The sequence below is a fragment of the Pleurodeles waltl genome, chromosome 3_1, assembly GCF_031143425.1.
Source record: "Pleurodeles waltl isolate 20211129_DDA chromosome 3_1, aPleWal1.hap1.20221129, whole genome shotgun sequence".
Lineage (NCBI taxonomy): Eukaryota > Metazoa > Chordata > Amphibia > Caudata > Salamandridae > Pleurodeles > Pleurodeles waltl.
This window is the reverse complement of record NC_090440.1, coordinates 868,338,536-868,365,204: the sequence shown is the minus strand read 5'-3', so window position 1 is coordinate 868,365,204 and position 26,669 is coordinate 868,338,536. Positions and strand designations below refer to the sequence as shown.

Here is a 26,669-nt window from a genome sequence, read left to right as displayed (position 1 = left end):
CTCTGCATTGCATCACGTAATGTATACCAGGGTTTCTCATTGGGAGGCCACTCTGCATCTGTGGGGTATTTCAAATTACATCCCTCAGCAACTAATTGTAACAAAGTAGTCTGATGGTTTCCTTGAAAACCTGTGAACTGTTCCTGTATTACTGGATCAGAACTTAGAGTACAGAACTTGCGAGAGTCCCCAATATCTAACATAACACCGGAAGCACCAGTTTCAAACAACCTTACAACCCAAGCAAGTAGGGACTCCCCTGTTCTCTGTTTAAAACGATCCATAACGTAATTTACTTCTTGCTATGTGTAATCTTCTACAGCATATAATGCAACTCCTGCTGGGTCTTGTGGTGAGTGCTGCAATTTTCGTCTAAACATTGGCTGCGCACGCACCACATTATGCTCATGTAGGTCCCCCTGTTCCCCACCTTTTTCACTCTCTCCACTAGAGTTTGACGGCTCACTGCCTGTCCAAACGCTATCCATCCAAGACGAATCTAAACCAACATTAGCTGTGACTAAATGAACATTTTTCTGATTTATCCTTCCTCTATGTTTACGATATCTGTTTTGAGCTATTTTGATTGCAGCTCATTCTGCAATGGTTTGATACGTGTCTGCCTTACCTTGTAATAATTTATTTTGGCAAGACCACATAGTAACACTATTCTTTGAATCCACAAGCTGCTTTTCCAGTTGCTCATTTACCTTTTCTTACTGTCTACATTTGTCACGCATTTTTCTGTAGGCAGACAAAAGTATCCACCCTCGCCTGCCAAGAACTGAAAGATCATTCCCTTCAACCGGTATTTTTCTTAAGCAAGACAGAACATTAGCTGGTTCTGCTTCATTCAAACATTCGTCCCAGCTTTCTGACAAACCAGCTGAATGTGAAAATTACTAGCTGACTCATCATAAGGTGCGCGGCACCATCCAGGACTTAACACATGTTTTTAAAGCAGATGCCTTTGTCTTCCTGCTAAACATATTTTCACTTTTAAATGTACACTTTTGACCTACAAACCCTTATCCTGCTGACTACGCTAAAGTGTTTTGCTTTACTTTTGACTGAGCCACGATATACACACTGAAAGGAGTTGAGAAGATTCTCTGGAATGCACTTCTTAATCTGAAGAAGACATTTATTATAGATTTTTGCAAGGTTCGTGAAGGAAGGTTTGAACAGTAAAAAGTGTAGTTTCAAAATGTGCAACAACAACATAAGACCATGTGTAAAGAATCTTCAATCTATAAACAGCAAATATATACATGCAAGCATTCAAACACTATATTGATATATGTATATATATATATTCATAACCAAACGCAAAGCAAATAATGAATAAAAATTCATCACCGTAAGGGCTGTCAGATGCTTCATCTTTCTCATGTAAGCAAGAAGATGACCCCGTTCGTCTGTAGGAAAGATCTCCACCCTCACGGGACAAATGTCAGGCATTTGACGTCCAATCCTGACCGAGGTCTCGAAATTCACCGCTACTGAGCAGGGCCATCTTTTTATATTTTAAAGAACCGTGGAAAGGGCTTTCTGGAAAGAAACTCTCCCCTAAGAAGGAAATATTAAGAAATGGTGGCTAGTTTAGGTAAGCTCTGAAAGGAACGCGTTGAGAATTGGCCAATATCCCTAGGCAATTCTCCAAAGTCAAATCGTTCTCTGCTTGTATTATAAACATCAGCCTGGTCCATTCTTATTGTGCTGACTGCTTACCTCCTACATATTATGTACCAGTCCTAGGTGACAATATGTCCTAGCTCTTCGGTGAGAAGGAAAACACGCAGAAATGAAAAACACGTTGCATAACATGTTTGTGCAGAAAAATACTCGTATCTTTAACGTGGCGGTGAAGCTAAGCTGAACACAAAATGGAGTCTTGGCTGAATACAAAATGGAGTCTATAACCAGTGACCACTCAAGTGACAGTGGGCAGCTGAGCCAGGTGCAAAGTGGTGCGACACGACATCAGTGGTCAACACAGAAATATCACTACACACCCATTCTTCAGTGCCTCAGTTGGATACCCATTAAGAAGGTGGTTCTCTTCAACACTGACAGTTGTGCATGTGGCAATTCATAGTATTGCTCTCCAGTTTATAACCTCTAAATTATGTACCTGTACTCCTCTATTTTTTCCCTTCCAAGGGAATTTTTTTTCTAGATATCCCTAAAGTCCAGACTGAAACAATTGATAATAATGCTTTTTTCTGTTGCTGTAGCAAGTGAATGGAACAAACATCCATGTCAGTTACTTTCCATTCATGGACTTTAACTCATTTTGCAACTCTTTAAAAACCCTATTTTATGTTGAAAAGATATATATTGCGCATGGTTGCCCCAGACCGGGTTTTCCTGCGTGTCACGTAAGCGACTGACGGGTATTAGTAGCAGGTCTTAAAAGAGCCAAGTCTTTTACAAAAATTCAATTGATTGGGGATAGAACGAAGGTGGAGAGGAAGACTGTTCTACAGTTTGGAGGCAAGAAGCAAAAGGAGTGACCTCACTGTCTCGTAAGTTTAATACAGGGAATCATGGGCAATCTAGGAGATTATGATCTGAAGGAATAGGCATGCAAAAAGGTGTCTAAGATATCAAAAGCCAGTATTGTTCATGGCTCACTGAGTCACGCATAATGCCTTAAATTGAATGCGCCTCCAGATAAGTACGTAGTGGAGGCCGTGCAACTGATTGCATACATAGTGATGTTTAGGTAGGTATCCAAGCTGTCTAGATGCAGAGGCTCGAATTAATTGGAGTCTCTTCCTAGAGGCCTTGGTAGGTCTTAGAGATAAACTGCTACCAGAGCCAGGGTATGAAATGAGGACCTGTATAATCATCCCATGAAAGAAGGTAGAGAAGTTCAAAAGCGTTTTCTTTGAGTGTCTAATCAGACCAAAGCAACATGCTGTAACTGCCTTTATTTGCTGGCCAAAGGATAGTTTACTATGTATCCAAAGGCCTAGGTGCTCCACAGCAGGTTTGGGAGATTCCCCAGCACTTCAGGCCACTAGTGTGAGCCCCAGAGAAGAAGCTGCTTTCTTACTATTAAAACTTATGTTTTTGCTGTCATTAAGTGCCTGATTTAGAGTTTGGCGGAGGAGTTACTCTGTCACAATGTTGATGGATATCCCGTTCGGCAAAATATAAATCCCATTATATCCTATATGATTTCTATTTTGGCGGACGGGATATTAGTCACTGTTATGACGGAGTAACCCCTCAGCCAAACTCTAAATCAGGCATACGTTTTTGGACAGTTCCGACTCATCCATTAGGCAACCGTAATCATACATTTCCAGAACTGACAAGTGCTCCTCTCGTAGGATGGAGTCAGGTGTATGATCAGTTATGTGTCAGCATATGAAATCAGGGAAAATCTGAAGTATGCAACAGTGTCTGCCAATGGGCAGACATAGATGTTAAGTGTGGAACTCAAGGAAGACCCTTGAGGACAACATGAGCTAGCTAATGCTTCATGGATGAGAAAGGGGCAGATGTCATTTGGAAGGAGCGCCCTTCTAAAAATGAGGTAACCATGTTAGAACCTATACCACTATCTCTGCCATTTTTAGCAGCATGCTGTGGGAAAGTATCAAATATGTACGAAGATCGAACACTATGAGGGTCACAGAGCCTCCTTTATCTTCAGTCATGTCAAGCAAGGCTAATTCTGAACTTTGGAGGGGCCATAATTCTGATTGTGAAGGATGTAATAATTTATGGAGTTCCTCAAAATCTGACTGTTAATAAATGTTTCCAGGAATCTAGCCAGCCCTGGAAGGAGTAAGATGGGACGTTAATTCTCTAACTTTGTATGATCAAGTGATTATATATATATATATATATATATATATATATATATATATATATATATAGTCACTGAAAAAATGAAGGGTTACAGAGACGTTCTAGTTAGGTTCCTATTTTACATGCACAAAACCATAGAAATTCAACAGTTATAGTTGTACTTATCTCAAGAAACTGTAACTCGTGCCCTAAGGTAACTATAACTCGCGCCCCCCGCATGCTTCCAAATTAAAGTGCTTATAGAGAGATTGAGAATTCTAGGCAGACCAGAGTTTTTCAGGAAGTCAGATTTTCTAGTAAGCAAGAGGTTTTCATAAGATAAATGCTGGCCAGCTAGGCTAAGTGTACTTATCCTGGCAAGTAATGGTCAAGGTCCAATCTGACCTCATCCTTAGGGAACTTAGCATAGATGCCAGTCCCTTTTTTAAAATAAGTATTCAGCTTTTTTATTTCACTTGTCCTCTGACAACTCATGGCTCGAGTTCTTGACAGACGCATTGATCAAGGACTACACAATAGAGATAATCTCCTTGGCAGAATTCTGAGCACCCTCTATTCTATGGGCATAATAATTAGTACTGGACTTTCTGATAGCTTTATGGTAATGTTTGATTGCTGCCTGATAGGTCTTTTCTTGCCATAGGTTCATAAGATTTGCTCTAGATGTGGTCCAAAACTTTGCATCCGTTTTTAATTCCAGCATGTTCCTGTCGAACCAGGGAAGAGGGTTTAGGCTTGGTTAAACCCAAGACTAAACTCTGTCTTTTTAATCTTTCGTAATACATGGCTTATGCTTTAATAAATGTACCCGTTATTGTCCCTTCTTTGTCAGCGACAAAAAAAGTAAGTGAACATGCGCTTTTAAATACCCACATAGCATAACATACTTAATAACTCCATGCTTCAGCTTCCTCCTTGCACATGGACTATGTTTCGCAATAGTTTTAGCACCATGTTTTGCATCCTTGCTTCGGTTGCATCTGAAAAAGAGGCGTAACTCTGGTCACTGGAAAGCTTGGCATTTATATAGGGCAGTTGTGTCCCTTCCAGCGAGGTCTAGTGACGCTGGAGACAGGGCCACACATTGCCACCTTGTGATGCCATATAACAAAAAAATCTGATACAGTCTTACACCTTGGAAAGAGGTTCAGATGTCAAGAATCTGCTGGAGTGGTCATATCCATCAGAAAATAAGTCAATAAAGGTAACTAACTGTTTCTTCTGTGTTTTTCAACATAGGTGAACCTAGAAAGAAAGAGTCTCTGCTGACTGTGACTATTGTGCTTACTAACGGTCTGCCTTTTACTCCCTGATGTTGACTACTCCGATGTTTCACAGAATCACAAGTTTGGTCTTAGCATCTAACATCAGGAAAATTGTTGTCATCACCTAAATCCCTCTCCACTGTTTGAGGCTCTGATGTGAGTCGTGAAGTCCATGGCACTGTTATCAAAGATCTTGATCATCCTCTATGTCCATGAATTCAGGAGAGAAAAAAAAATTATTTGTTTAAGCACCAAAATCTGGAGTAGACTATTTCAAGAAGGGGAGGGCAAAGAGTGGAAAATGAAGTAATTAGGAAGCACAAAAACGTAAGATGGGAAATAAAGGAAACATAATGATGAAGGAGAAGAGAGGACAATACTTCAGACTGTCATCCGTACCAGATGAGAAATATTTATGCCTAACCCTCTACTCTGTAGCAAATACATTATAACCATTATGACAGTCCTGAAGGAACACAACAAGGTTCTCAGCTTAACAGTTTAGTGGCCTAGGAGCATCACTTCCCATGATCAGAGGAGCATGCCAATCCTTTTCTATTAGATTCCATGGAGAAGTATATCAATACATAGACCAACATAACAATACCATAGAATTTGAATACAGACATGGGAATGTATCCCTAAGAGATGATTACCCTTACAATGAGTATGTAGAGAAAAAGCTGCCAAGGTATTTTTCGTTTAAAGATACAATGTTGTGAATACTTTGGATGAAACAAAAACTTTGCAATAACAACACAGAAGAGGATTGTTGGGACAAGGATGTCCCCTGCTTAGTAGGCATGTACCCCTGCTCCAAGTTCCCAACTGCATGTGAAACTGGTGTCTTGACTATTTTTGCTGTGTGATGACGGTAATCCTACATGTGCATATAGACCAAGGCCCATCCATGGAAACGCAAGGTCCAAAACGTGTTCTGTGACCTAGAGGGGCGCGCCAAGCATGCCTATTATAGTGAGCATTGGACTATTGTCCATGCCGTGGGTAAGCAACATAGAACAGTTGTGGCAGTGCACTGAGCTTTTGTGAATCTTCAGTATAGCCTGCCTTTTTCTCTCTGGAGAGAACTCGCTGACATTCCCTGTGCGTGCCAGGTCAGTGTGTAGGTGCAGTGTATGTGTAGCACATGTAGAATAGTATGTGTGTGTGGTGATAGTCTGAGTACTGGGACGAGAGGGATCTCTTTTGGATGGCCCCTAGTGTAGGATGGCACATGATGGAAGGTGGCTACAGCTTCCAGAGATAATGCAAGTGTATTAACTATTCCTGTGGCTGAAGGGTGGAGACCCAGACACTAGATTGAGAGATGTTAGAGACTGGGCTGTCCTTAGAATGTCTTTGAGGACCTTGATAAAATTGGAGGGCTGATTAGATGTTCCTGAGCACTGCCATTTGGTAGATGGTAGAGGTGACAGATGTGACTGCAGTTCCTGATTAGGATGTAAGAAAGGCCTGTCCCTTTGTCTGTCCCTGCTTATTGCTCCATGAAGGATAATGACAACCAGGTGTTGTAATCTTGCACTTCATTGTGCTATTTGTAAAAGCATTTTCTTCTCAAGGTTTATGCAAGAAAGCATGCAAGATTCAGACCCATAACTGAAGCTCTCTCCCATGGCTTGCAGTTTGGCTGTTCTATTCCTAACATTCAGACACTAAATTCTTCCTTCTCCATGCAAGGTATATTTTATTACCGATGTGCATACTTTGCAAACTTCTTTTACTTCAGGAAGTGAAGAACATTTCACTTAAGGTGTGATATGGAGAAAGTAAATCCATTCAGCTGGACTACACATGACCCCTTGCGTTACATTTTCTACGTAGCCTTGCCTGACCTAAGACATTCATTTTCCTTGGTAAGGTTTGCTGTGATACTGCATTGTAGGAAAAAGTCTGAATGCAATACTTTAGAGATGGATAGCCTTTGTAATATGTTTACTATTTTGTTTCCCTCAAGGTAGCTGAAGCCCGAGGGATGAACCTATTCTCACATTTAATAGCCCCACTGTTTAGGCGTTTGCATTTATGAAACATCAAGCCCCACATATGCTTTCCATGGAATGCACTTGTAGTTATACCTGTTGCAAATTTTCTGCTTAAATTGCCCTGTTTTTCCTCACATATGTAAGACTCCACCTCTATCCTCATTAATGAGGATCCCCTGAAGGAGAAACAAAAATTCATACAAGGTTTGCTGCAAATGACTCTAGACAGCTAAGGCCCTGGCCTTCACACTTGCTTTGATTCTTTACTTTCTAGTAAAATATGTTACTTGTAAAATGAGCCCTTCTTGATATGTCTGTTACGTTGGTGTGAAATGTCTTGCAATGCATCGTTTCATTTAAGAAGTTTGAATAGTAGCATAGGTGTTTAGACCATTCAAACCCAGGTCTCAGCCAGCCATTCAATGTTAATCAGCTAGAAAAGAAAGGCAGTAGTCACATAAGAGTATACCACGTTGTGGGTGGTCTTCCTGGTTCAGAAACTTTCCAAGATCTCCCAGCTGTTGGAGATCTTTAGTCATAACTCATTTGTCAACTGATGTACGGCTTTTCTGACACCCGTCAGTAACCTCACAGCTGTAATTTCTCAAGAAAGGGAACTTGGATAAAGTACCAGTACTAATGATTATCAATAGACAGCACCATAGGAGGGAATTAGTCAGACTAGTGGCATTATTAATAAACCCATTTTGGAGAAAAGTAGGTGAAGAATTTTATATATATATATATATATATATATATATATATATATATAAAAAATATGCACAGTTTTCTCATCAGTAATTTTATTCAAATGTTGCGGTGATATTATCAAGATGTCATAGCTGATGTAATATGTGGGATAATTAGCAGTACATGGCGAGGGCATGAGTTATAGTTACCTTAGGGCACAAGTTATAGTTACTTGAGCTAAGTATAACTGCTGACTTTCTATGATTTGTTTGCTTGTAAAATTTGAACCTAACTATAACGTCTATGTAACCTTTTTTTTTTTCACTGAATTTCACATTTTTTTTAACCTTAAGTAATACTTAATTATCTTACGTAAATCCAACCCCAAACAAACGTGGCCTTTGGCGGTGCGTGGTGGGGGTTTGCCGCAGGGTCTGGCATGGGGCCAACGTCCCATATGCAACTAACCCTGCGCCACGCACGGCCTTCAGCCATGTTTGGCGGCTGTTGGCCTCAGGACCTGGTTGAACAGTTGGAGGCTAATCAGATCTCAGCATGAGATCTGTCAGATCTGCAGAGGATCTGCATCCGTAGATATACAATTGTGTGTCTTAAAATTACTCAAATTACTGAACGGATTTATACCAAATCACAAAAAGGGCTCTTTCTGGACAAAGAGCTATCTTTCTGCCAAAATGGCTCCAACACTGGCTCCTAATTAGGTTGCTTCCAGTGCACCGTGTGTGTTTTTTGACAGCTATTATTCTTTTCAAACGGAAACTCTGGAACACAAGCCCTTGTCTCCAGTGTGCTCGAGTGGTTCCTTAAGCGCGGTGCACGTACGCAAAGGGTGCAACACAAGCTGGGCTCACACCCACTTTAAACACGTATGTGATCATGTGCGCCTCAGTGGGGGAATTGAGGGACAGCAACATGTATGCTTCACAGAGGGTGTTGTTACACCCACGTTTCTGCTGACCTTCAAACATCTGTATGACAGCTGGCACAGCTTCTCAAACACAGTGGTATCACTAGAGGCCAACAGCAAAGTTGAGGAATAACCACAAAAAATTACCTCTTATTTTTTTTTTTTTTTTTTTTTTATGGCGCGTTGTTCGTGAATCTGGGTTAGAGCTGCCAGGGAACCTTAAGTGGGTGAGTCACTTAGAGGCTCTTTACACAGCAAACAGAATGGAAGACAGCCCTCTCAGGGTTCTAGAAAAAGCTTTCTACGTGTGCCTGTATCAGTGCAGCAGACAGGATTAAAGGCAGTACAAACAATGCAGTCACTACAATCTGTTGTGTCCGAGTGTTGCTAAAATATAGTGGCTCTGTCTTCCCTTTGCAATACAGGTTCATGACAAGAACCTGTTAGACTCTGATCCACATAAGTATCAGACACAGGACCTGAAACACAAACAGTGCACACTCGCTCCCTGTTTTGCTTTCACTAATGCCGAGCTGACAAAAATCTCTGGGATGCATCTCTTAGTTCAAAGAAGACAGTTATTATTATTTCACCACGAGGTTCCTAAAATGGAGATTAGCACATTGAAAGCACACGTTGAAAAATAGTCACAGCAATGAAAGGAAAACACAGGCGCGTTGCTCGTGAATCTGGGTTAGAGCTGCCAGGGAACCTTAAGTGGGTGAGTCACTTAGAGGCTCTTCACACAGCAAACAGAATGGAAGACAGCCCTCTCAGGGTTCTAGAAAAAGCTTTCTACGTGTGCCTGTATCAGTGCAACAGACAGGTTAAAGGCAGTACAAACAATGCAGTCACTACAATCTGTTGTGTCCGAGTGTTGCTAAAATATAGTGGCTCTGAATTCCCTTTGCAATGCAGGGTCATGACAAGAACCTGTTAGACTCTGATCCACATAAGTATCAGACACAGGACCTGAAACACAAACAGTGCACACTCGCTCCCTGATTTGCTTTCACTAATGCCGAGCTGACAAAAATCTCTGGGATGCATCTCTTAGTTCAAAGAAGACAGTTACTATTATTTCACCACGAGGTTCCTAAAATGGAGATTAGCACGTTGAAAGCACATGTTGAAAAATAGTCACAGCAATGAAAGGAAAACACACCAAAATGATTCTCCACTGCAATGTACACAGCAAATATATTATATTATATTATGCAAACAATGAAGTAAAAATTAATCGCCATAGAGCCTGCCAAGCTCTTCATCTTTCTCTTGCCAGCAAGACAATGACCCCATTCGACTGAAAAAGAGAGAGATCTCCACCCTCATGGGACAGATATCAGGCATCCGACGTCAAGAATCCTGATTGAGGCCACTCTCCGTCTCGCTGGGTCTTTGTTTTTATCCCTTAAAGAATCGGAGAAGGGGCTTTCTAGAAAAAACCCTCCCATAAAAAAGAAATATTAATAATTGCTGGCTATTTTAGGTAACCTTTGAAAGAAATGTGTTGGGACGTGGCCAGAATCCTGAGGCACCCCTCCCAAAGTCAAACCGTTCCCTGCTTGCACTATAAACATCAGTCTGGTACATTCTTATTCTGATGACTGCCTAACTCCTCCACATTATGTACTAGCTCTTAGGTGATAATATGTCCTAGTTCTTCGGTAAGAAAAGCACAAAAACAAGCACAGTTTACAATGTGGAAAAGTATGGTCAGCTTTAACATGGCAGTGTCTAATGCTACAATAAAGTCAATAGGCAGCTAAACTGAATACAAAATGAAGTCTGCAACTGGTGGACACTACACAGCTAATCCGGGTGCAAAGTGGCGCAACACAAAATCAGTGGTCAAAACACATATTTCACTACACTACCCTGTCTGTAATAAGACAGGCCGCTGCACGTTTTCCAGGACACACTAGTGTGCATAATCAGTGAGCACCGCGCGCGCCCTCGGTTTCAAACAACAAACACGCCACTATCCTGCGGGAATTAATTATTCACCTGATGAAGGGTTGTTGCAGAGCAGCTCTTGACATAAACTTAATGCAATGAATGCCACGTCTTCCAGTTCGAGCTAAAGTTATTGCTGGTGGTTTTCGCGTTTCCACGCATTATTATATTTTGCTAAGTATGAATGCCATGTAAAATACACTGAGTTACTAGAAAGGAAAACGTGGTTGAAACCTATCCTTGAATTAGCGTTCTCTTTCATCTCTAGTTAGTAATTCCTACACATACATAAAGTGGTATTGTGGCAGACTGCCAGACGCCTCAACACAAGTGCTACGTGCCCACCTGAGGACTAACAACACGTATTCTTTGTGAGAACACAGATGCATTTGTGGTCCTGTTTTGTATTCGGAGGTGGGCCCATCTGTGCAATATGCTGTTGAAATGTTTTTTTTTCCAAAGGGTACCATTATTACAGCAAAACCAGGAGTCTGCATGCTATCATATTCCATCTAAACTTGTCCACTAACAATCTTTAATATGAGGTGTTCACGTCACCTTGAAGTGCTAATACCTGTTCACTTCTTCAGTGTCAGTACCCTGATAGCATGTCATTGAAAGGCTGTGAATATTAAAGAGTCCCTTCATTACAGACATGCACGGGGCAAAGCAGGCTTATTCTCAGCTTCTTTTCTTGAAGCTACACATTAATATTACCCTTTATGTCATGCACACATGCCCTTCTTTAGTCCTAATTCGCTGTGTATTGGGGGGTCGCCTCACTAAGTGCTACCCTGTCACCCCAGCCCCTCTTTCTGCTGTTATCACATGTGTATAGAAGAACACAGACACTTTAGTATATATTCAACCATAAATAGGGGCATTTACAGTAGCGCAACACGAAACAGGTTTAAGTACGCAATTTCTCAAGGCCTTTTCGTATAACCCTTAAAATCAGGGTCCTCATTTCTATTTTGTCATCAAAGAGTGTTTCTTTTTTCTTTTTCACCTACTCCTTGCTAGTGTGCGATTCCAGGATGCTGTGGTGTACAAACACTAACTAAAGGAGATTAATGCGAGCCAAATTCCCCTGGGCCAAAGATTGTCAGAAAGGTTTACTCAACCACTGCAGAGCCGGGTATTTAACTAGAGCTGGTCATGTTACATTTTAAATATTATTCTACTGATTTTTTCTTCTACGTGTGACACATGCAATAGGCTCACGGAGGGTGGCCTATTAAAAAATACATTATAATTTATGCCCCCAGCCCACCTGGGGCCTCCTCGTTAAACAAGCACAGGAGACCTTTTTTTTCTTTTTTTAATATGAAAAAAAAATCTAGAGATTTGTGGATCCTCCATGATTATTGTGAGAATTTATTATTATTTATTTTATTTTTTTTAATGATTTTTGGCCTGGACGGGGTCCCAGGGGGACCCCACCACCAGGCCTATGGGGTCACAGTATTCCTACTCTGCCACCTTCTCTTTTTTTAAACTTTTTTTTTTGGGACTCTGCTGAGTCCCAGACTGGCTGCCGTCCTTCCTGGTTCAAGTGGTAGCAGACAATCAGTTCCCAGCATGAGATCAGTTGGACCCACAGATGATCTGCATTCCTAGCTAATCAATTTTGTCTTTTGTTTAATTACTCAAGCTACTGAACGGATTTATACCAAATCACAAAAAGGACGCTTTCTGAACCAATAGCTTGCTTTCTGCCAAATGTGGTGTAATTCTGTCTGGTGGTTCGGGCTGTAGTCGTGTCTAAAATTTCTACGGGAAATTGAATGGGGAAAACGTGTTTTGGGACCCTCTTTTTATTTGCCCCTGCTTGACGAATCACCATGGAACTTTCAACATAACAGCTGAACTACAGTGCAAACTAGTTTAAAATATTTTGTGAAGATTCGTCAAGCGGCGCTTAAGTTATTGACAAAACAAAAACAAAAAAAAACACTTTTCCTATGGAAACTAAGTCCTAACTACCTACCTACTGGCAACCATGGAGATATATATATACATATATATATGTTCGATGGCATGTGTAGCTGCAGATACACATGCTGTGCACATCCCGCCATCTGGTGTTGGGCTCGGAGTGTTACAAGTTGTTTTTGTTCGAAGAAATCTTTTTTTCGAGTCACGAGACCGAGGGACTCCTCCCATTTCGACTCCATTGCGCATGGGCGTCGACTCCATCTTAGATTGTTTTTTTTCCGCCATTGGGTTCGGACGTGTTCCTTTTCGCTCTATGTTTCGGGTCGGAAAGTTAGTTAGAATCTCGGAAAAATCGTCTGTATTGTTTGCGTTCGGTATCGGGTTAGTTACAACAGATCGACACCGAATTAATAAGAGCTCCGGTGGCCCTTCAGGGTTTTTTTCCATCCCCGTCGGGGCCTGGTCGGCCCGGCCACGTGTCTCTTCAAGGCTGATGGAACGGACCCCATTCCGCTTCTGTCCAAAATGCCATAAGTATCCATATACAGATCAACATCTGGTCTGTAACTTGTGTTTGTCACCAGAACACAAGGAGGATACTTGTGAGGCCTGTCGAGCGTTTCGGTCCAGGAAGACACTCGGGGACCGAAGAGCAAGAAGACTGCAAATGGCGTCGGCGCCGACAGGACGAGAGCGTTTCGAGGAGGAGGAAGAAACATTCTCCACCCAGGAGTCGGACTCTGAGGAGATCGATCCCGAGGAAACGCCTAAAACCGTGAGTAAGACGTTGAAACCAAGAACTCACGAGAAAAGCGCTAAAGCCCAGGCGACGCCACTGCCAACAGGCCATGGCTTAACCCGAAAAGTAGGTGACCGTTCATCGGCACCGAAAAAGGGCGAGCTGGTGTCGAAGTCATCCGACTCCGGTCGAGATACCGGCACACAGCAATCTCGGGCCCGAGATAGTGGCTCAGAGAAGATTCGGCACCGAGACAGCGGCACCGAAACGGGTCGGCACCGAGAGAGCACGACGCCGAAAGTAAAAAAAAGGTTTCGCCGGAGCCAAAAAAAGCAGCTGAAAAGGTTTCGGTACCGAAAACAAGTTCCTACACTGAGGAACAAGGACTGTCCACACAAATGAAGACACATAGATTTGGACAGGAATTACAGGCAATAGAGCCAGATCACACACAAAGATGGCTCTTTATTCAAAAAGATAGAGGGAAGATCAGTACTCTTCCTCCAGTCAAAATGAAACGCAAGCTTGCCTTCTAAGACGAGGACAAACAGCCACATGCAAAGGTGGCTAAACAAGTAACACCGCCACCATCCCCACATCACGCTCCGCAACCATCACCGGTAGCCACTCCACCAATGATGCAATCCCCAACTCATACAGGAATGAGTCAAGATGAACCTGACGCATGGGACCTTTATGACGCACCAGTGTCAGATAATAGTCCAGAATGCTATCCAGCTAAACCATCGCCACCAGAGGATAGTACAGGCTACGCACAGCTGGTGTCAAGAGCAGCGGCATTTCATAATGTCAGCCTTCATTCAGAGCCCATTGAAGACGACTTTCTTTTTAATACACTGTCGTCCAAACACAGCCAATATCACAGTCTTCCTATGCTACCCGGAATGCTAAAACACTCCAAACAAGTGTTTGAGGAGCCTGTTAAAGGGAGAGCCATTACTCCAAGAGTAGATAAAAAATATAAACCGCCACCAACAGACCCAGTGTACATTACACAACAGCTAACACCAGACTCTGTTGTAGTGGGAGCAGCGCGCAAAAGAGCCAACTCTCATACTTCAGGAGATGCACCACCTCCAGATAAAGAAAGTCGAAAATTCGATGCTGAAGGCAAAAGGGTGGCGGCACAGGCAGCAAACCAGTGGCGTTTTGCAAATTCGCAAGCTTTGCTAGCCAGATATGATAGGGCCCATTGGGATGAGATGCAACACCTTATTGAACATTTACCCAAGGAGTTCCAAAAAAGAGCGCAGCAAGTAGTAGAAGAAGGACAGGGTATCTCCAATAATCAGATACGGTCAGCAATGGATGCTGCAGACACAGCTGCTAGAACTGTCAACACAGCTGTAACAATAAGGAGACATGCATGACTGCGTACATCAGGATTTAAACCAGAGATACAGCAAGCTGTGCTGAATATGCCATTCAACGGACAGCAGTTGTTTGGGCCGGAGGTGGACACTGCGATCGAAAAACTTAAGAAAGACACTGACACGGCCAAAGCCATGGGCGCACTCTACTCCCCACAGAGCAGAGGCAGATTTCGAAAGACACAATTTCGAGGGGGGTTTCGAGGGCAAACCACAGAAGCCACAACCTCACAAACAAAGCCCACTTACCAGAGCCAGTATCAGCGGGGAGGTTTTCGGGGACAATATAGAGGGGGACAATTTCAAAGGAATAGAGGAAAGTTCCAAAGTCCCAAAACTCCTCCAAATAAGCAGTGACTTCAAGGTCACAAGGTCACAAATCCCCAACACATAACACCTGTGGGGGGGAGACTAACCAAGTTTTACAAACATTGGGAGGAAATAACAACAGACACTTGGGTCTTAGCAATTATCCAGCATGGTTATTGCATAGAATTTCTCAAATTCCCTCCAAACATCCCACCGAAAACACACAATATGTCAAAACAACATATAGATCTTCTAGGACTAGAAGTTCAGGCATTGCTACAAAAAGAAGCAATAGAGTTAGTACCAAAACAACAAATAAACACAGGAGTTTACTCCCTGTACTTTCTGATACCCAAAAAAGACAAGAGTCTGAGACCTATACTAGATCTCAGAACATTAAATACCTACATCAAATCAGATCACTTTCACATGGTTACATTACGAGACGTAATCCCACTGCTCAAACAACAAGACTACATGACAACACTAGACCTAAAGGATGCATATTTCCATATACCAATACATCCTTCACACAGAAAGTACCTAAGGTTTGTATTCCAAGGGATACATTACCAATTCAAAGTGTTGCCATTCGGAATAACAACTGCACCAAGAGTTTTTACAAAATGCCTAGCAATAGTAGCTGCACATATCAGAAGGCAGCAAATACATGTGTTCCCGTACCTAGACGATTGGTTAATCAAAACCAACACGCTAAGACGGTGTTCACAACACACAAAATATGTCATAGAAATCCTCCACAAACTAGGTTTCTCAATCAACTACACAAAGTCACACCTTCTGCCGTGTCAAACACAGCAATACGTAGGAGCAACAATCAACACAGCAAAAGGGATTGCCACTCCAAGTCTACAAAGAGTTCACACATTTCACAGTGTGATACAGACCATGTATCCAAATCAAAAGATACAAGTCAAACTGGTGATGAAACTACCAGGCATGATGTCTTCATGCATAGCCATTGTCCCAAACGCAAGGTTGCACATGCGGCCCTTACAACAGTGCCTAGCATCACAATGGTCACAAGCAATTGTCAGCTTCTAGATCTGGTGTTGATAGACCGCCAAACATACATCTCGCTTCAATGGTGGAACAGTATAAATTTAAACCAAGGGCGGCCTTTCCAAGACCCAGTGCCACAATACGTAATAACAACAGATGCTTCCATGATAGGGTGGGGGAGCACACCTCAATCAACACAGCATCCAAGGACAATGGGACATACAGCAAAAACAGTTTCACATAAATCACTTAGAACTGTTAGCGGTATTTCTAGCGCTCAAAGCATTTCAACCCATAATAAGACACAAACACATTCTTGTCAAAACAGACAACATGACAACAATGTATTACCTAAACAAACAGGGAGGTACACACTCGACACAGTTGTGTCTCCTAACACAGAAAATATGGCATTGGGCGATTCACAACCACATTCGCCTAATAGCACAATTTATTCCAGGAATTCAGAACCAGTTAGCAGACAATCTCTCTCGGGATCACCAACAGATCCACGAATGGGAGATTCACCCCCAAATACTAAACACTTACTTCCAAAAGTGGGGAACACCACAAATAGATCTATTTGCAACAAAAGAAAACTCAAAATGCCAAAACTTCGCATCCAGGTACCCACAAGATCAGTCTCAGGGCAATGCGTTATGGATGAGCTGGTCAGGGATATTTGCTTACGCTTTTCCCCCCTCTCCCACTCCTTCCATATCTAGTAAACAAATTGAGTCAAAACAAACTCAAACTCATACTAATAGCACCGACATGGGCAATACATTCCAGGGATACACAACCAATTGTCAGATGTTCTCAGCAGAAATCATCAACCAACACACGAGTGGGAGATTCACCCTCAAGTACTTCAAAAATACTTTCAACAATGGGGAACATCAGACATAAATCTGTTCGCCACCAGCGAAAACACAAAATGCCAACCCTTTGCATCCAGATACTCACATCCCCTATCCAAGGGGAATGCTCTATGGATCAGTTGGTCAGGGATATTTGCTTACGCTTTTCCCCCTCTCCCACTCATTCCATTTCTAGTCAACAAATTGCATCAAAACACACTCAGTATGATACTCTTAGCACCAACGTGGGCAAGTCAACCCTGGTACACAACACTATTAGACCTGTCAGTAGTACCACACTCCAAACTCCCAAACAGACCAGACCTGTTAACACAAAAGAAAGGGCAGATCAGGCACCCAAACCCCAACACACTCAATCTGGCGATTTGGCTCCTGAGGTCATAGAATTTGGGTATTTACAACTACCATCAGAATGTATGGAGGTAATTAAGCAAGCAAGAAAGCCCACTACTAGACAGTGCTATACAAACAAATGGAAAAGATTTGTATATTATTGTCAATCTAAACAAATTGCCCCTCTTACAGCATCAATTCAAGATATTGTATGATATTTACTTCGTTTACAAAAATCAAATTTAGCATTCTCTTCCATAAAAATACATCTCACTGTAATTTCTGCATATTTGCAAAATGTACAGCACAGCTCTTTGTTTAGAGTTCCTGTTATCAAAGCCTTCATGGAAGGCTTAAAATGCATCATTCCACCCAGAACACCTCCAGTTCCTTCGTGGAATTTAAACATTGTGCTTACACGACTTATGGGCCCACCATTTGAACCTATGCACTCATGTCAAATACAATACTTAACATGGAAGATTGCCTTCCTAGTCGCAATTACATCATTGCGAAGAGTTAATGAAATTCAAGCTTTCACTATTGAGGAACCTTTCATACAAGTACAAAAACATAAAGTCGTACTACAAACTAACCCTAAATTTCTTCCTAAAGTAGTATCACCATTTCATATCAATCGAACAGTGGAACTACCAGTCTTCTTCCCACAGCCAGATTCTGTGGCAGAAAGAGCTCTACATACACTAGACATTAAAAGAGCACTTATGTACTACATAGATAGAATAAAACCATTCAGAAAAACTAAACAGCTATTTGTAGCTTTTCAAAAACCCCATACTGGTAAACCCATTTCAAAACAAGGTTTAGCAAGATGAATAGTAAGATGCATCCAAACATGTTACGTTAAAGCCAAAAGAGAACCTTTAGTTACTCCTAAAGCACATTCCACAATGAAGAAATGTGCTACAATGGCCTTCTTAGGAAACATATCAATGGCTGAAATATGTAAAGCAGCTACTTGGTCAACATCACATACATTTACTAAACACTTTTGTGTAGATGTTTTAGCTGCACAGCAAGCCACAGTAGGTCAAGCTGTACTAAGAACATTATTTCAAACAACTTCTACTACAGGCTAACCACCGCTTTTATGGGAGGACTAACTGCTTTGTAGTCTATGCACAGTATGTGTATCTGCAGCTACACATGCCATCGAACAGAAAATGTCACTTACCCAGTGTACATCTATCTGTTCGTGGCATGTTCCGCTGCAGATTCACATGCACCCTCCCACCTCCCCGGCAGCCTGTAGTCGTTTGTTAAACAACACTTGTACGTACATATATATATATAGTTAACATTCCATTAGCATGGACATCTATTTTCTTTATACTCTATCACTCCTACCTTGCCCTCTGCGGGAAAGCAATCTAACATGGAGTCGATGCCCATGTGCAGTGGAGCCGAAGAGGAGGAGTCACTCGATCCCGTGAATCGAAAACACTTCTTTGAAGAAAAACAACTTGTAACACTCCGAGCCCAACACTAGATGGCAGAAGTAAGCACAGCATGTGAATCTGCAGCAGAACATGCCACGAACAGATGTACACTGGGTAAGTGATATTTTCCATATATATATATATATATATACACACACACACACACACACATTCTCACCCTCTTCCCACCCCCCACTATGCCCTCTCCCATAGCTTTGTTGAGGATTCCCCTTAAGGAGAACTAGGATTACAGGTATGTAGTTTTTCCATTTGCATCTTAGGATCTTCAATGATTTACATAAATATGTAACATTCCCGACTTAGTGCAGAGATCCTGGAAGACTTAATTTCCAAAAATAAAGTATGTGCTTATAGGAGGTGGAAAGCTAATTTTCCAAATATAGGCAGAACCCCCACAGCCCATACAGGCTACTTAATGCCAGAATTCTTTGTTGTAATTAACACATAAGTCAGAATTGCAGTTTCGAACCTCATGTGCTGCAGTAGCAAAACCCCAAACCCATACGCGTGAAGCGTACATGCACTATTTTTGTAAAAAGCCACCACCTTCCATATCGCTGCATGCCTTGTATTGACAGCTGCCTCACAAGCTCAATATGTTTCATAGCTCATGGCGAGGATCTCGGAACACTTCCAAGATTTTCTCGACATATTTTGAGTTTTTTCCCCCTTTAATTTACATTTTTTCTTCTTTCAGTGTTTTTGGCATTTTTGAAGTTTTCTGTCTTCCATTTTGAAGGGGAAATTTGTTGTTATATCTCCGTTTTTTTTTTTAAGTGACCCTCTTGTTGGAGGAAGAAGGCAATTTCTGACCGACATACGAAGATATGGTTTGCTTATTGTCTTTGCATTCTTTCAAGAATTGCAGGTTTTGTCAAAAAACTACAAAAAAGGTCCTTAAAGATAGAGACACAATTTATCTCAGGATTTTACCTTCGTACAAAAACTTCTCCTGGTTCAGAGAGACACTTCTGTTTCGTCCATCAGGAATATGCCTAGTCCCCTGGCTATTCTAATACTTATTCAAGGAGACCTCACCACCCTCCAGTCAGACCTGGCTTGTATTATACATAGAGTAAGTACACTGTCCCTGTTTGCTCCACAGTGCACCTTTCAAAATGTCTGCCTGGTCAGACCGGGAAAAGGCATCCTATTATGATTAATGTGTTGCGCCCAGGGCAGCCGCAGACTAATGCTTATTCAGCTGAATACAGAGCAGTGGCTTCTTAGCCACTCCATGTTTGTCTTTGCAGGTGGCAACCCACCTGCACTTTAAAGAAGGCACAGATATCGCCCTGCAGGCGTGTGCTGTGAGTTACTCCCTTTGACCACTCATAGGGCTGCCATCAGAGCACACTGTCATGCACCTACTAAGGGCATGTTTGCCTCTATCCACGCGTCCATAATACGGCAGAGTGATTCCCTGATTTGCATGGGGCCGCGGCTCCCCTGCAAATGAAGACCCACGCCCTCATGTTAGCATTGGTGCGTCATGTGTACCAGTGCTATCAGTATTACAGAAGGGACTGCGCAAGTAGCAATAGTCCCTTCTGTAGCACCCAAATGCCCCAGGGACACACAATGTGGATTCACACCCACTTTACGCCCCCAGGGCACTTTGTGTTATACGGACCATATGCTCAATCGCCACCTAGGACACTCCCTCAACAGTACCAAAGGTATGAGAAAAACATATCTCCTCTGCCTATCTGCTTCATATGGCTTTCCCTCCACAAAGTACATTTACAAAATGTAACACCTTACAAGAAGTGTCCTTCTCAAAGGTCTTTCTTTACGTTTTCCTTCATAAAGGACTTTTTGGAAGGCTTAAAGAAAACGTACCCTCCTAGATGGCAGTCTTCTCTACACAGGGACTCAGTCCCGATCATTCTAAATTGGTGGCTCATCTTTTTGAGCCTATATATAAGGAGGCATTGTATTTGTTCTAGTGGCCATACATCGACCTGCAGAGTAAGTAGACTTCAGGCTCTCTCAGCAGTAGAGCCTTACTCAGTCTCACACCATTAGGATCGTAATGAAAACACTTCTTCTTTCTTAGCAAAACTAGTATCCTATTTCTGGGTGAAAAAAATATCGATTTTTCTTATCATTGTGTTTTTTCCCGGTAATCTCGCCCTTCTGGCAGTGAGACCCTTTCATTTCTAGAATGTTAGGTGAGTGCTAAAATTTTATTTGAACAGAAGAAAATCTAAGTAGTTTTTAGCAACTGTGTGCCACTTCAGACATATTTTGTCAATATCTAAGAAGTTCTTTTCCAGATGGGTATTTTCTACTGTGTTTTTATCCTATCAGTTAGCCATCAATCCTCTACCTCAAACCTAAACCACATTGTACACAAGAGAAAGCGCCAACTGCTGCTTGGTTGAGAAATACCCGTGTTAAACACACTTAGAGCAGCTACATCAAAGTCAATTCGTACTTTCACCTAACATTACTGTCTAGATGGATACTCTGGAAAGGCTACAGTAATTTGTCAGGCTGTCCTAAGAAGTCTGTTTGGATGAGGTGGCTGTCATCAGTTCACCATTCTTGATTGTCTTGCTGTTAATTCAGAGACTTTAGATTTTTCGGGATAATCTTGCAATTCAGTTCCACGTTTAAGTAGTAGTCAAGGTTCTACGATGAAGAAAGAAGCATTGTTTGTATTACTCGTTCAGCACTGTAGTAATCTTCGTTGAATTCGTAAATGACCCTTCTGCTTCTCTTGTTACTCTATTTCATTGGCATTGGCGTATCTAGTTCATTTTAAATACCAGCGTCACTTCCTCAATAAAAACAGGGCCAACGAGGCAACTGCCAGTAAAAGGCATGCTGGGACATGGAAGCTTTTGGCTCTGTTAAAGAACAGGCATTGTTCAGCTTTGTGTACATTCATCTTTTAAGGCTGTTTCCTTCATGTCCTTACTTGCGCTTCTGAATGTATGGTCTTTCTTTTGCATTATGTCTTGTTAGATACCGCAGTGTTGTGTTATGTTTTAATTATAAGAAATGAAGAATTAAAAAAAACAAAAAAACATTGCCTCTATAGGATGTAGAAGTTATGCCTACGTTTGGCAAATGGCAGCTTTTCCACTTCCTATACATGCATATTCTATTTGGAAATGAAGAGTTTTGGGGTCACCGCACGCAGGTGGGAATGTGCCCATTTCTTAGTACAGTGAAGACTCCTAAGATGCAGAGGTAGGAGAGGAAGTAACAATTGCTTACACGTACTGAAAGATTAGAGACTGTTGCATCGTGCACATTTAAGTGTGAAAAATAATATATTCTTGGTAGAATGCGGTAGCTAGTAAAACTTGTGATTTGAAATTTGTCTTTTTCATGTTCTGCTTTTTTGGACTTTAAACCTGTTCGCTAAGGAGCTAACGACGGTCTGGCTTGCCCAGCTGATTGAAATCACTTAGGTCTCAGGTCACTTCTCAAAAGAAAGCGCACTTAGAAATGGTCTCTATCAGTCGTGCGTGCTGTGTAAAACACTATACTTTTGCATGCAAGTGCTGCACTTTGTGCCGCTTTTCTAACCTCTCCTTTGTTTTTTCTAGGGGGAAAACTGAAAGCTCCGATTCTGACTACCAGCCTGATGCACTCTGAATCGGAACTCGACAGCGATGAAGCAATTTTCACGTGGCCAGACCGCGAGAAAGGCAAACTGCTCCGGAATCAGAATGGTGCTCTGCGTAATGGGCAAGGGCCAGCGAAAGCAAAGAATCAGATGGATGAAGGCTTATAGCTAGAATGCAGCTCTGAATTCTACAACAGTCTCCACTAAGCAGCAGAACCATCCCGTGTACCCTCTGACTTGCCCTCTGCCCCTCATCCAGATCAGCAGCAGAACATTTGGTGATTGACGGGGGGAAAGCTGCGGCATTCAAAGAACTGTTTTGCCGTAAGACTGTAGAATTCTTGAACTTCTTTTGCCTCTAACCAGTGGTACTTGGATTTTAACTTGTCAAAGGAAATCTACAGGGTTGGGCGAGGTTTTATGTGTTTTAGCCGAAGATGCTTAGTCCAAGGCTTTCTGAAAATGAACAGTGTGGATTCTTGTTGGGAAACCCGGATTTTGAAGGATACATTCACCTGGAAATGTGAAGAATTACACCAGCTGGTGTTCATAACAGAAAATACAGACTTACGTGAACATCCAAACAAAATTGCAGAGCCACGGAGGGACGTCTGTAACCGCTGCTGATGTGTTTAAGACTAAAGATGCAGAGCTGATCATTTTATTGCACTCTGAGCTGGGATTATAAAGCGCTATGCACTATTAGCTGCAAACACTAGCATAAGACTTAATAATGAACTGTCTCTTCCCTACGGTCGAGCATAAGTTCCCCTGACTACTGATGTTTTCAAACCGCCCATGGAGTGGGGGTGGGGTGCGTGGGTCAAAAAGGCAGGGTTGGGTGACTTGCCTTCACCCATGTTTACAGAAACCTTGCTTTGTTAACATTTAGATCAGGTTCCTTACACTGGCATGAATCGCGATTGTGATTTCCATTACACTGACGAGAACGAATGGAGGAACGTTATCCACGCTCATTTTAAATTAAAAACACATTATTTCTGTGGCTTTCAGTCTCTGAAACCACAAAGTTGACAGTGATATAAAAATAATCCATTCTATCCAGGCAAAATATTTTGTCAGGAGCCTCAATTCAAAGCCCCCTTGCAACATAACATCACACATGGGGGTAGATGTCTACTTCATCTGCATTGTCATTTCTTCTTCGAAAACTGTCCATACTGTGATTGACACCCTTTCCGGTCTGTTGTCTGGAGAAAAGTGCCAGCCCTCTCTAGCGATCCGTAAGTTGCATCTTCCCACATGCCACCCAACAGAAACGATTTCAAAGCTGGAATGTGGTGCTCTTTCATTTCGCAAATGATTATTTATTGTATTTTTCCACATATTACTTGGTTGTGCTTACAAATAATTATAAGGACAAATGAATGTCATCCTTATTCACAAAGCCTAAGTTGTCAGTCACAGAGAGGTTTTAACTTGGTTGTGCAAGATGACAGTGAGGCTGGGCTGAGCAGACCTCATCCATATTTCATTACAGTTTTTACCTCTTTGAAACCACTATGAAATGAACCACTTGAACGAGAAGGTTATTGTCTTTTAACTGCTGTAGAAAAATATGATTGATTAAAACCTTTCTAGCTCGTACGTTTCCAGGTGTGCGGTTACGGACCTGGTGAGTGGCACTTCATTATTACCTAATCCTTAGTGGGAGCACTGTGTCGTGGAAATGGGACAAAAGATCTCTGTTTGAAGGTCCTGGTTGTGTGTTAATGGCTTCCCTCCTCCCATCTGTTCTGGTGCCAGAGAAAAACAACACAACTTATATAGTTATCTAAGAAACTTTAATAGCATCACAATGTCTTGTGTGCCCCTGAGAGTTCAAGCTCAGGCCACTAGATAAATTAACAAACCCAGCATTGGCAATGCTGATAAATCTAGCTTTAAATGAATATTGTATGGGGACGTAAAGCATTACAAGTAAATACCATGGGAATAGATGTATTTGTATGGAAGCAAAGAACTGTAGAATAATAATGTGTAGGTTAAGATGTATGGTGACAGTTGCACTATCAACACAGACCTAAACATCCATGCAAGTTACTGACTGGCCTCTTCCCATCTGTGCTGCCACCAGAGAAAAATAACATGAATTATCTAGTTATCTAAGATACTGTAATAGCATTCCAATGCCGTGTGTGTGTGTGTGTGCGCGCACAGCTGGTTAAATAATCACAGCTGCGTTGAGGGCAAGCACTTTCTTGTGGAACACAATTTCTCCCAATTAAAACATGTACCTTTGGCTCTCAACATGTGGGCGGAACCAAAGCCCCTCTCTAGTGATGCTTGCATAATTGTCTAGCGATAGCTGGGCTGGAAAGCCAGAGCATAATGATAATAGCTGTGCGGGCCTTCTTTGTGGAAGCACACCACTTCTGCCCAATCAAAACATGTACTCCTGGCTCCCAACATGTAAGCAAAGCCAAAGCCCCTCTCTAGTAATACTCACGTAATTGTCTAACGACAGCTGTGCTGTCAACCCAGACCATAAAAAGAGACCCAGTGATCAAAACATTGCTGCTTTTGTCTTCCCCATACCTCATTGCACATCTTTTCTCATTTCTTTATTTTCCTGCCACAGGTATTTTGTCCACACATTTTATTTTTGCTTTCTAATACTTAAGTTCCCAACTGGATGGAAATGCCTGCATTGATTATCAAAAAGAAAACTGTCACTTTAAAAGTTAATGTGGTTACTTTACATAAGTCATTTTTCTCACATCTCGCTGCTTCCTACTGGTGCAATATCAAGTGTCTCAGCTGAAGTCCCAATATTTCCAATTGGTAGCGGGAAGCACAGAAGGGATTTTTATGATAGTTCATCTTTTTTGGGGCATTGGAATTGTTGAAATCCATCCCGCCTCATCTCTACCGGCCACTGAAGATTGGCTTCATGCAGTGTTTTTGGTACAACAGTTTCTACTCGGTGGCTGATCTCCATAAAGCTTAAGTGTTTTCTTTGAGTAATTTTCATTCCATGATTTCATGTCCCCTCTGCGTGAGAATCCAGCTGTGCTTACTGTAGATAAAACATATCCATCTTGAAGGTAGATCTGGTACGACTGAACAGCTGATTTTGAGACTTTATATTGCTCAGCACCTTTACCCATGAGGTCTTTGGATGAGGTACCTTCTTTCCACTGCTTATCAGAATATGTTAGATGGTTACCTCTGCCACTCAACAATCTGGCCAGGAGGTAAACCAGGTGCAAGAACATGTGAGCCCCACTTAGCATGAAAGTACCCAGTCTAGAGGCAGTACTGATTGCCCTTATCAGACCTAATAAGATACTTTTCTGTCTCACAGAGAAATCTTATGCCTTGGAATATCAATAAACTGGCCTGACAATTAAGCTCTGTCATATCTGTGTGAAATCAGTTGGAAAACTGATCGACCCTGTACCATGTCCCTCCATTTGATACTGAACCTGGCTTCCTCAAGTGTGGGGGCTGTAAAATGAGCAAAAACCCAAAGCTACTGCTGGGGCATTCAGGTTGCACCATCCATTCAAGGGAAGATGTTTTCATCACACCACTGGTTACATCAAGCCCTTCTTTGGCCAGCCATCTTGTAACGGATACTCCTTTATGCAGATTTCCCAACCATCAGACTAGATACGGATTTGTTTCTGAAGAAAAGACCTTACACCAGCACCAGATGGCCCTCTGTAGCTTCAGCTACGGGCAGCTGCGGGACCACAACAGAACGGATCCATATTAGACATCCAGTGGCAACATTTTTTTCAGGCTGCACAGATTTGAGTTCTGATGCTGCTTAGATTTTATTTATTTTTTTATTATCTTTATTATCATTTTCGTAATGTCAACGATACATATGTATGTCTCAGAGGAGAAAATCTTGGGCCAGTACATCATTTATACAGCAAGGATATATCTTTCTCACGGTCCCAGTAATTCTACATTACCTGGCAGGCTACTTAATCTGACCAAGCTTTCCTGGACTTTGGGACTGGTGTTTCCTGAGGTGTAGACAGGTCTACACGAGGGGACTCCGACCCATCAATACAGTTCCCACTTCGTGGGTTGCGATACTACTTCTCCTGAGATCATCACCATATTTTCGGTACAGAAATCTTACAGCAATTAACTACTAGGTAACGATATCCTTTAACAGTCATAACCTTGACTATAGATAGTCGTCGCATAATCCATTCAGTATTTGGAGCATGTATGTACATCGTTGGTGTGGTTTCTTTTATCGATATACAATTGTGGGGACACTGCTCAACATGTTGCATGGTCGGGTTATTGTAGGGGGACTTTTCTGATTACCTTGGACGAT

General features: G+C 41.9%; 1 protein-coding gene across 1 annotated transcript in view; it reads left to right on the top strand.

Annotated features, from left to right (window-relative positions):
* Positions 1-23,953, top strand: part of KIAA0319L (KIAA0319 like) — a 612,066-nt gene extending 588,113 nt beyond the window's left edge. The window contains exon 21 of the mRNA XM_069223811.1: positions 22,326-23,953. Within this exon, the coding sequence (XP_069079912.1) occupies positions 22,326-22,513 (188 nt within the window). The 3' untranslated portion in view covers positions 22,514-23,953. The remainder of the gene's footprint in view (positions 1-22,325) is intronic.
* The last annotated feature ends 2,716 nt before the right edge of the window (positions 23,954-26,669 follow it).